The following is a 12,355-nucleotide window of genomic DNA, read 5'->3' on the forward strand; positions in this document are numbered from 1 at the left end:
ATATACTTATCACCTACAGAGGATGGGAGTTACTGGACCACAGGTGTGAGCCACCACCTACAATAACTGAATGGACCACAGGTGTCAAGCAACACCACCTACAGTAAGGGACTGGACTGCAAGTGTTGAAGAACACTGCCTACAGTTGAAGAACTGGACCACAAGTGTTCAGAGAACACTGCCTACAGTTGATGCCTAACAGTGATACAACACACACATTTGAGGGTCATTGCAAAAGCACTGCTATTGCAATGATATGTAACTAAGAGTCAAGTAAAGAGTAAAGTATAAAGTAAGTAGAGTGGATGAGGATCCACTTGTATGCTATGGTAGAATGAGAGTATTTATGCATTTGATTGGTGTCACCCACAACACCTATCCCGCTCCTCCTGAGGGACCTTCATCCCCTTTTTGACACTATCTCCCCTGCTGGCATCAACCCCATCGATGCTGTGCCTCTACTGTTTGCACAGCATAATGGTTGTGCAACACTGCCCCTTCACCTTCATGCTCTCTTTCTGCCTGATGATGTGTGACGACCCCTTCAACACAGCTCCTCCTCTTCATTTAACCAATCTCCATTCCTCTTGACACAGCTCCATCTCTCTTCACCAGCAACCACCTTCCTGACCTTATCTTGTGAATCCCTTTAGCCACTTGTTGGACCTTGTGACCAAACCCCTTGGTCATGTGGTCACCCCTGCACTTGGTCCTGTGTGGCTATATGCACATAGCCCTCAAGTGGTAACCATCTGCATGATGCTGAGCTCAGTCCCCCACTCCTACATGTGGTTATCTCCATATGCTTCTCCTTCTAATGCTGGTATCTTCCTTCCTGAATCTCCTGATGCTTGCTCATGTCAGCCAACTTGCTGAGACATGCTGATCAGGCTGATCCTGATCAATCCTTGTGAGATTAACCTGGACCCCAGAGTTCAGTTGGTCTCATAAATCATATGTGCTACCAACCTGATTAGCTTCATCAATCCCCAATGATTTGATGCTGATCAATTTGGTGCACCCTTCATACATTGATCTGCTGACCCTGTGACATTACCATAATTGCCACTGATCAATTTGGTGCACCCCTTCATACGCTGACCCACTGAGCCTGTGACAGTCTGTTTGTTGGGTCTTAGGCCCAGTTTGCATTGGTATACATAACAATTGGCTGTCTTGAATGCTTGCCTGACCTGTCCCCAAAAAGTAGTTTGTACTCACTGGTTTGGTTGAGATATTTTGTCAGGAGTCTCGCGCCCGAAACCCAGGTCGGTCTGTCGAGATACTTGGTGACTATCAAACTGTGCAACAGCTATTGTCTTGGTATCTGTCTCGACAAGCTAGTTGTTCAGCGACTATCAAGTTGTGCAGTGACAGTGGGTGGCGTTCATTGTATATACTATTGTAGGTTTCGGCTGACCTCTGTGGACACTCCATTCAGGGGTAGCTCAGCATGATCAATATCAATGCATAGGTTATGATGACACCAAGGTCTGGTGTGAGTGTTGATGATGATGAGGTTGATGGTGTTGGTGATAAGGTTGGTGGCATTGGTGATAAGGTTGGTGGTGTGAACACGAGTGTCCAGTGTGTTGACTGATGCTTGAGGTGATCCCTGGACCACAGTGGACTACTGCCTTCAGTTCTATCTATATCCAGACTGCTAACCTGCTATGGGGCGCCTTCAGATGTCAGGTAGTGGTGATACAACACACACACTATGATGAGGAGCAACCTTGATAGATTGCTGCTATGCTGACTGAAAACTAATGAGTACTTATGTTTCTAAAGTATTGACTAGTTGTATGGTGAGTAGAGTGGATGAGGATCCACTCAACCTTTGATGATGAGAAAGCATGGTTATATACCTCTTCACAGCATCGCCAGCGATGCTGCTCCTGCTCTCTCTCCAGAGAGTACCTTCTTCATCGAGTACTGTTCAGGGGCCTCTCCTGCTTGCTTGGCACCCCTGTGCCTCTTGAGATGTGTCGACTCCTTCGACACTGCTCCTCCTCCTTGCTATTCTGCTGCTTGTTTGGCACCCCTGTGCCTCCTGAGTGGTGTCGACTCCTTTGACACTGCTCCTCCTCCTCAGGACCTGCTTGCTGGTGTCCTATACACTGCTCCTTCTCCTTTGACCAGTGACAGTTCCTTTGACTCTTGTCTCTCGAGCCCCTGAGTGGTAACCATCTGCATGCTCCTTGAGCTTGGTCCTCTTCGTGGCTGTGCCTGCTCCTTGAGCTTGGTCCTCCTCGTGGCTGTGCCTGGCCTTCCTCACATATGGCTCAGTGCTCCTTTGCATGTGAGTCCATAGGAGTCCATGGTCTCCATGGAGACTGCACTACGACCATGCTCTCTACTGGTATCGACTAGATCTCTACCTGTGCTCCTCCCATATGAACCAGTGACCCTCCTGCTTCCTGAGCATTCAGGCTCATGACATATTTCACCATGTGAATGGCTGCTTTCCATGTGCTATTGGTCAGGCTTGACATAAACCTTGCCAGTGTTCCTATGGTGAATGATATGTTGGGTTGTGCATTGTTGGATACCCATAACAGCTGTCCCACCAGTTCTTGGTATCGCTTTGCTTGTGGTGGATCACACTTGTCATCCCCTGTGATACTTGTTACCCCTTGCATTGGTACCCAGGACTTCTGATTGGCCATTTGTAACCATTTGCTCACCATCGCTTTGATGTAGGCTGTTGTCAGGGGTTGCGCACCTGAAACCTGATATCTGTAGTAGAAACACTTCTATTACAGATCCTGTCGAGATATGTGGTAAAATGCTGTCTATTATTATTCTTGTCAAAATCTGTTGTAGAAGGCCTCTATGACTTTCCTCACTCAAATATGTGATAGTGGGTTTGCTATTGCAGGTTTCAACTGACTGCTGTGGACACTCTGTCCAGAGGTAGCTTGGCATGATTAATAACTTATATGAACTGGTACTGACACCAAGGTCTGGTGTGACTGAGATTGTTAGTGGCACTGACATGAGTGTCCAGTGTGTTGACTGAGAGCTTGAGGTGATCCCCAGAGCACAGTGGACAACTGCCTTCAGTTCTATGATTGTGAGCCAGACCACAGGTTACTATGAACTGCCTTTGGTGTCAATCATTATCCAGACTGCTGGTTCTATGAACTGCCTTTGGATGTCAGTGAGTGGTGATACAACACATGTGCTACAATGGAAGCAATCTACTTGTGATTGCAACTTGCTGATGGAAACTACTAAGTATACTTATGCTGAAGTGATAACTAGTAATATAAGGTGTAGAGTGGATGGCAATCCACTCACTTGCTATAATGAGGAGCATGGTTATATATCCACTCCTGCAACATTGCCTGTGATGCTGCTCCTCCTCCTCATCCCTCCTATCCTCTCCATCCACCTTGTGATGCTGCTCATTGGCACCACTTCCCTTGTCTCCTGTGGATGGATGGTCCTCCTGCTGCCTCAGCATTGTCAGGGGCTAGTCCCACTTCATCTGTGTGGTGACTCACACCCTTACATCACCCTCCTGTCATTGGTACCCACTTGCCAGCACTGATTTCATTGTCATGCAAGGCCCCTACTTCATCCAGTGGTGTCCTCTCCTTGTTTGGTATCCTCCTCTCGCCATATCAGCAATAGAGGTGCCTCTCAAACCAATTCTTGTGAGGTCTGTTGTACAAGCATGGTATTACCATTCCCACTGAGCTCTGTAGCAACAACCTTGTTCCTGACAAGTTCTGCCATAGAGCTGTTTCTACTACTGATCTCAGTGAACTCTGGCTTAAGCTCTCGCTTAGCCTGATCCCATGATTTCTGCACTCCTCTTCATATGACTTCAGATCTTCTTACTTCCTGCACATCCTGTCCCATGACAAGATTCTGTGGTGTTACTGGGAAACCATAGTGAGCCTGCTTCTGTATATGTTGGACTAAGAGCTCTTCGGCCTCTGGTGGTAAAGCCTGCAGATGTTGAAAGGCAGCAGTGCAGCTCTTGTGCCCTTTGCTGCAATCCCAGAGGGTGTTGTAAGGGACATTGTGATGCTCAGCAGTGGCCTTCAAGTCTTTGAATTGACCCTTTTGGAATGCACTAAGAGCTTCCTGGATCTCATGCTCCTTCTGGTCCCTGTCAGTCTGCAGCTGGGCTTTTGCAACCCTCTTCCTAGGTGAGATGTTGACCATTGATGTCAAAGTGGTGTATGTTGAGCAGTGCTGACAAGAAAGGAGTGTATGGAGATGAGATCAAGACAAGCTCAAGACAAGAAAAGAAAAGTGTGAGAATCATAGTGGAGCTGCTGCCTCAAAATTTCGAGATTGAGAGGGGGACTTGGCTGTTTCAGCAATTTTGAGTCCAGAAACTCCCAAGTCCCCCGGCCACTTCCAATCCGAGACCTACGTGAATTTGACATGTATGTGAACTATGTTAGTGTATATATGTGTCTCGGCATCCTGTGTATCTGTGTGCTTACACAAGAGCAATGAGGTTGAGGCCCAGCATGGAGATTACAGAGATATGTGTCAGCTATCCACTGGTTGGTGCTCTAAAGCCCAACAGTTGCCATGGTGTCCAAAGGCCAGTACTCTAAAGTCTGGCAATTGGCCTGGGTGGTGTGTATATACCCAAGTAAGTGAAGTTGTCATTTGTGTGAAATCAGAGCTAGGGTCACATGCTCGGAGAAGCTGCATTCCCGGAGCAGGGGTCAGGTGCTTTCACTCCCGAGTGCCTTCGTGCGGAGGCCGCACGACTGCAGGGTGACGCAGTGTTGAGGAAGTGCTCACATCTCTCAGGAGGGATAGGAGCAGTGTCGCAGGCAACACTGTACTCACATATATATACACCTTCACTTCACCATAGTAGATAACTACTCTTTATCTTTACCTTATCTTAGCTCTTCTTTGCGCTCGACCGTGCCCCTTACGGCAGGCTGGGAGCCTTTGAGCCAGCGAGCACCCGCAATCTAACATTGTTTATGTATCGTCCGACTGATCCTCACTTGTGCGGCCGTGCAAGTCAAGCTGGAACTTTGATTTGTTCCCCGCAATCCGAAATGAAGCTCGAAAGTTTCGTCTCTCACAAGCCTCATCACCTCTAGACTGACTTTCACGACATTGCAAGATATCGTCTCAAGACATTACTAAGACATTGTTGCAGCAACAGTAGAATCGGCATGACGGTTCCCAAGGTCCTCGTATGTCGCTCTATGCCGACCGAAATGCTCAAACGAGCAGAAGCAGCAGGCAAGGTGGAGCTGATCGCACGACCAGAAGAGGAAGGCGAGCAGGCACCATCGCGCAAATGGGTGCTGTCCAACTTGAAAGGGGTTGATGGGGCCGTCATCTGTCTCACGGAACGAGTGGATGAAGAGTTCCTGGACGCAGCAGGTCCTTCTTTGAGGGTGATCAGCACGATGAGCGTGGGATACGACCACATCGACCTCGCTCTCGTCAAGAAGCGCGGCGTTCGTGTTGGCAACACACCGCGGGTACTCGACGATGCAGTTGCGGAACTCTGCCTTCTCCTAGCATTGATGGTGACACGGCAAGTACCAATCGCAACAAGAACGGTTCGAGAAGGTCAATGGCCCAACTTCCCTTGGACACCAACCTGCTTCATGGGCCCGAGCATCAGCGGCAAGACGATTGGCTTTCTTGGCTTCGGCAACATTTCTCAGTCGCTCAGCAACCTGCTTGTCCCATTCAAGCCTGCAAAGATCCAGTACACGACGAGCACAGCGAGGAAGTTTGACAGGGATGACAAGTACTTTGCTTCGCTGATGCGAGGAGGGTTCCCAGTTGACAGGATTGCTATGGAGAACCAGCCTGATCTGATGGAGTTGGCAAGGTCGTCCGATCTGGTATTCGTGCTGGTTGACCTCAACCCGAGTACCCAGCACATTGTCAACAAGCAGTTCCTGCAAGCTATGAAGTAAGTCGAGCTATCAAGAAGCATCTGTTTGAGGAAGAAAATGTGTTCGAGACACTGACAAAGAATCTCGGCTACTTGCTTGTCCGCTTTGCTTGGTCGGTTGCCTCCGTCGGCTGTGAGGGCATGTTCCTTTTCATTTTCTGTACCGGATGTGACGTTGAGACGCAACAGGAAGTCGGCCTACATTATCAACGCTTCACGAGGTGGAACTGTCGACACAGAAGCACTCGTTGAAGCCCTTCGCAACGACACCATTGCCGGAGCAGGTCTAGATGTCATCGAAGGCGAACCGGGTAAGTCCATCTCCCCACCCAAACAGCGACGGAAAGAGCCAGGGCGGCAAGATCCGAGGATGCCAAGCGATTTCAAAGATGACCGATGTCGTTCATATGTTGGTATGATATTGGCCTGAATCATTTGGTGGTGAGCTCCGATTTTGCCGTTGTTCCGCGTTATCCGCTCATCCGCGATGTCCAGAACAGCTTTTTTCTGACCTTGAATTTCTCTTGGCGAATTCTGCTTCCCCTTTTTCGACGTCTCGTCAAATTTCAATCCTGCTACAGTTATTCATGCCGATCATCCACTGCTTGCTCCTGATTGCAGAGACAAAGTGGCACTGCTGCCACACATTGGCAGCGGTACTACCGAAACGAGAACAGCCATGGCTGATATGACGATGAACAATTTGCTTGGCGCTCTAGGCTTGCGAGAAGAAGCTGGGAAAGAAGCCGAGATGGAGGCCGAGCTCTAAATTTGTTCCCCACTTTCGGCACCTGGCCGTGAGAAAGTGTGGTCCCGATAACTGGCGATCGGGTAGAGTCTCAGTACGATGTCACTGCTAGTATTTAGACAGAAACATATATACTCAATTGACTCGAAGAAAGAATCTAGTGGGAGCTTCAAGCTCCCCACTAGACACATATACATGCTGAAAGTAACGATCCAGTGATGATGCTAACAAGTGATGCTAGGGTGACGAGATCAGAGATTGGGGACAATCGAGTGTGTTGAGGATCGGGTACAACCAAGTCTTGCTGATTGTCAGGCTAGATCATTAAGTAGGAGCAGTCCCACCTTTGGCTTGTGCCACTCACATGTATATATATCTCACAGAGAGCACTAGGCTCTCACCACATTCCCTTAGGTCAATTTAGTATATGTTTCTGCTGTAACAAAGTAGTGACATTGTACTTAGACCATCCCTGATCACCAGTATCAGGACCTCATATGACCTCAACTTTCTCAGGTTATGAGCCCAAAACAAAGCCCTACCTCATCCTTGAACTCACCCTCAATGATGACTGATGTAAACTACTCCCTCTATGATGACTTCATTAGTCTGATGGAAGACCTCCTTCCATGACTACTGAAAATGCTTCAAAATCAGTTCAATCATATGATAGCTGGTGAAGTTTATGGCACACCCAACACTCCAAAGGATGGGAGTCTTCTAGAATTCACCATCACCAGTGACAACAAACAAGTCATCTCACCTCTCTCCATAATGATTGAGTGTGTCAGTGAACTGTATTATGGAATGCACAACCTAGGCCCATTCCTGAGCCAAATCAAACTAGGAAGAGCAATGCAAACCAGAGTAAATAACTTCCTTGCCAACAAAGAATGGAATGCTGGTCACATTCTTGCCTTCAAGATTGAGGGCCCATTTGAGCAACAACATCATACTAAGGCAGAGATGCCCAGCCCAATTAGAGTCAACATCAACAAGATGGATACACCATTTTGAGCTGACACTCCTGTCTCCAACGTGAGCAGCACCACTTGCTGTCATTTGATCAGTTGTGATGCTACTCCAGGACCCACTCCTGAACTTAGCGCTATCACAAACCACCACCTCAAGACCCTCTCAAGCCTGAATGAAAGGATGCAGTGGGATGAACACAACCTTCTTGACCCAAGAGTGGTCTCTATGCACACATGGCAATGTAATATCTTTGCAATGCTATCCATCATTCCTTTTGCACAAAATGTACTTGACCGAAAATCAACAACATTTGAGGATGCTGATTTGATACTCAGCTCAATCCTCATGCAGAGCTTCTCTAATAAGCTACATATCGAATACTTCACTGAGCATGGAGACAAACCAATACCTATCGCCATAGACCTCTTTGATTGGGCAGTGAATAAATGTAAAGTACATTCTACAGTCAAAGAGTTTGAGCTGTCTGTGGTGACCCTTGACCTATACTGGGACCAAGTAGGGAGCCATGCATATGACTTTCTTGTCAAGTGGGAAGCTCACATATCAGAGCTGCATGAGTATTTACAGGACCCCTGGAAGCCAGATTACTGCTACAGGATCCTTAAATGAGCACTCCCTTTGGATCAAAATGCCTTATTCAACTCTGTGTTTATCCTACACAAGAAGATCCATGGCAGGGAACAAACTGCCAAAAGCATATCAGACATCCTATGTCAGTGTTATGAACTTGCTGCTGAAGTCACTCCCACAGGACATCGCCATGCGACTGAGGAGTCTGAACTCACTGCACTGTGGGCTGCCACCCTCATCAACTGTTGGGCATGCGGTGAACTAGGTCATGCAGCCAACCACTGTCCCAACGATGTAGCCCACGCGCGCTGGAAAGAAAGCAGGAGTAAGGTGTCATGGGCCTGAATGCTCAAGAAGCAGGAGGGTCACTGGTTCATATGGAAGGAGCACAGGTATCAGAGATCTAGTCGATACCAGGGGAGAGCATGGTTGTAGTGCAGTCTCCATGGAGACCATGGACTTCCATGGACTCACATGCAAAGGAGGACTGGGCCCATATGTGAGGAGGGCCAGGCACAGCCATGAAGAGGACCAACCTCAGGAGCATGCAGATGGTTACCACTCAGGGGCTCGAGAGACAAGAGTCAAAGGAACCATCACCAGTCAAAGGAGAAGGAGCAGTGTATAGGAAACTGGCAAGCAAGTCCTGAGGAGGAGGAGCAGTGTTGAAGGAGTTGACACAGCTCAGGAGGCACAGGGGTGCCAAGCAAGCAGGATAGCAAGGAGGAGGAGCAGTGTCGAAGGAGTCGATAGCTCAAGGAGGACAGGAGTGGTGCTAGAGGGGCCCCCTGTACAGTACTCGATGAAGAAGGTACTCTCTGGAGAGAGAGCAGGAGCAGCATTGCTGGCGATGCTGTGAAGAGGTATATAACCATACCTTCTCATCATCAAAGGTCGAGTGGATCATCATCCACTCTACACACACCATAACTAGTTATCACTTCAGCATAAGTATACATTAGTTTTCAGTCAGCATAGTAGCAATCCAGCAAGATTGCTCCTCATTGTAGTGCATGTGTTGTATCACCACTACCTGACATCCAAAGGCGGTTCATAGCAAACCAGCAGTCCGGATATAGATAGAACTGAAGGCAGTAGTCCACTGCAGTCCAGGGATCACTTCAAGCATCAGTCAACACACTGGACACTCATGTTGATGCCACCAACCTTATCACCAACACCATCAACCTCATCATCATCAACACTCACACCAGACCTTGGTGTCATCATAACCTATGTATTGATATTGATTGTGCCAAGCTACCCCTGAACAGAGTGTCCACAGAGGTCAGCCAAAACCTACAATAGTATATACAACAAATGCCACCCACTGTCATCATGCAACTTGATAGTCACTGAGCAACTAGCTCATCGAGACCGATACTGAGACAATAGCTGTCACACAGTTTGATAGTCACCGAGTATCTCGACAGACCGACCTGGGTTTCAGGCGCGAGACCCCTGACATAAGGTACCACCCAAAAGCCATGCCAAAACATGTATTGTACTACCACTTGCAGGTTCTCGGGAAAAATAGGATGCAGCACCAGTCTTGGCCTTCTTTACAGAGGTCAAGCCAGCACCAATCAATTTACCACCTCAGCTTGTGCCATTTGTGTTTGACTCTGGCACTTCCTGTGTCATGGTCAATTGTGCTTGCTATGGGAAAGGTTGGCAAGAAATGAAACATAAAGTTAGTATTACTACTGCTGACAGTGGGCAACTCTCAGCATCTAAGATGGGAGGTACAGTTAGTCTACTAAGCTTTAGTCCCAAGATGCAGCGATGGGAGCGAATGACATACCAGGACTGCCTACTGGTTCCCAATCTGGTGACAAACCTTATTGGGACCAAATCTGTCATGTGTGCCAAAGGGAAAGTGACCTTTGAGGATGAACTTGTCACAGTCCAAGACAAGCATGGCCATGCCATTTGAGTGCCAATGACTGGAGACTGTTACCCTGCTGCTGCCATGCTCATATGGAATGATACCATGCCTGAGCCAGCCATCTCCTTAGCTTTTGCCACAACAAGAATGGCAACCAGCACAGAGCGTTCCCTTGGGGCCAGCAGCAAAGCCAGCATCTGGCACCAAAGACTGGGGCATGCAGGTCATGATGCAATCTTACGGACAAGAGCAGCTACAAACCTCCATGACATACCCTCAACCCTAGCAATCCACCCTGACACTCTGTGTGATGTTTGCACACAAAGCAAGGCAATTGCACAGACTACTGCTCACCCTTGGCAGATCAATAAGCCGCTCAAACTGGTGTTGATGGACATCATGGGTCCACTACACAGCACCACCCAATATTCATTTGTGCTCATCATTCATGATGCCCATTCTAGTATGATTTGGGTGCAAGGGCTAGCACACAAAGGGGCTGCATATCAGGAAGCAGCCTGGTGGCTATCCAAAATTCACACCACCAAGAATCAAAGACCATCTGAGGTCTGGGTGGACCAGGGTGAACTTTGGTCTGCCACCTTCCATGAGCTGTGCTCTTCAATGGGTGTGAAGATCTCTGCTTTGCCCACCCAACAACATACCAACAATGCATTTGCCAAATGGGCAATTCAGACAATTCAGAAGATTGCCTGAAGTCTCATCTATGACTCAGGTATACATGAATGATGGTGGCCACATGCCATGCTACAAGCAGCATACATCCACAATCAACTTGCAGGTATAACACATGGAGGCATTATGCCCCTCGAACTCTTCTTCAGTCATCGCCCTGACTTATGCCACATTTGCTGGTTCGGCTGCATGGCTTACGTCATACTCCAAGGAAGCACATGCTCAACATGGTTGCGAAATCATCCAGTGGTTAGTAAACACCTTTGGCCACATGCTCTTTGGGGCACATATCTGGGTTTCTCAGACAAACCACATGGGGTCAAAGGCCACAAAGTCTGGCTTCCAGAGCTTGACTGCATGGTTGTTGCAAAAGATGTCAGATTCTCGGAACTCGAACAGCTGGGTGCAGATCCTCAACCTCTCCACAGATGTGTCCTTGCAGGCAATCACGAGCTGTTATGTTCCTACACCTGGTTCCCCCAAGATGAAGTGACAGATGAAATGGAAACAGGTGTTATGACTCACTTGTCACAACCAATGTATTCTCATCAGCATACCATCAATTCCAATTCAAGTTCTTCAAACATCTCAAGTTACAGCTGTGAATGGGACCAAATGATGGGGGACATTGAAGAGGCTGGTGAGATCATTATAGACATAGATGCAATTGCTACAGAACTTGGAGTGGAATTCAACATGGTGCAACCCAAAAGGGGGAATATGATACTAGGCTTGCCACATGATGAGAATCATGAGAACATGTCCCCACTTGATATGCCACAAAGTGATATGACAGCAGACATGTATGATGATGTCTCTGTGCTCAACATCACCCACACAGAACCACTGGACCTGTCAATTGACCTTGAATACATGGCTTTTGCTACAATGTGCTCACTTGCACCAAACCCTGCTACCCATATACCCATAGTCAGCAGTCACCATCTGGACCACATGGCATTTGCAGCTACAATAATGGATGGTACTGCATTAATTGCTAGTGGCCAACACCTTCAGAGTGCTGACAGTATCTTGTTGGAACCATTATCTCTCAATGAAGCTAAAGCACACAATGACTGGCTGAAATGGCAAGAGGCAATGGTGAGTGAGATGGACAGCATGCATAAAATGAATGTCTTCAACCTGGTGGACATACTGGCAAATGGCAGACTCATTGGTGTTTGCTGGGTATACAAACTCAAGCTTGATGCCCAATGCTGTGCCACACAATACAAAGCACACCTGGTTGCACAGGGATATGCTCAGTGCCAGGGATTAGACTATGACCAGACCTTCAGTCCAGTCATTTGTTTACAAACAGTATGAATCTTACTCACTGTTGCCCACTGATATGGAATGCACACCATTCAACTCGATGTCAGTATGGCATTCCTGAATGGTAAGATTGATAAGGATGTGTACATATGGATCCTGCTGATGTTCGAAACAGAAGTGACCAAGAACAAATGCTATAGGTTGAAGAAAGCTCTCTATGGGCTCAAGCAGGCTGGCAGATTGTGGCATGCAGCACTTGATGAACAACTTCAAGCAT

At 47.7% G+C, this 12,355-nt stretch overlaps 1 protein-coding gene across 1 annotated transcript; it reads left to right on the forward strand.

Moving 5' to 3' along the window:
• Nucleotides 1-5,165: 5,165 nt before the first annotated feature.
• Nucleotides 5,166-6,674, forward strand: UHO2_04631 (uncharacterized protein; the record flags this gene model as incomplete). The annotated part of the gene is made up of 3 exons (XM_041554447.1): nt 5,166-5,923; nt 6,095-6,216; nt 6,487-6,674. The coding sequence occupies 3 exons, from the start codon at nt 5,166-5,168 to the stop codon at nt 6,672-6,674; spliced, it is 1,068 nt and encodes a 355-aa protein (XP_041410381.1).
• Between the last annotated feature and the right edge of the window lie 5,681 nt (nt 6,675-12,355).

The sequence above is a fragment of the Ustilago hordei genome (assembly GCF_900519145.1).
Source record: "Ustilago hordei strain Uho2 genome assembly, contig: UHO2_contig_10, whole genome shotgun sequence".
In the NCBI taxonomy this organism is placed as follows: Eukaryota; Fungi; Basidiomycota; class Ustilaginomycetes; order Ustilaginales; family Ustilaginaceae; genus Ustilago; species Ustilago hordei.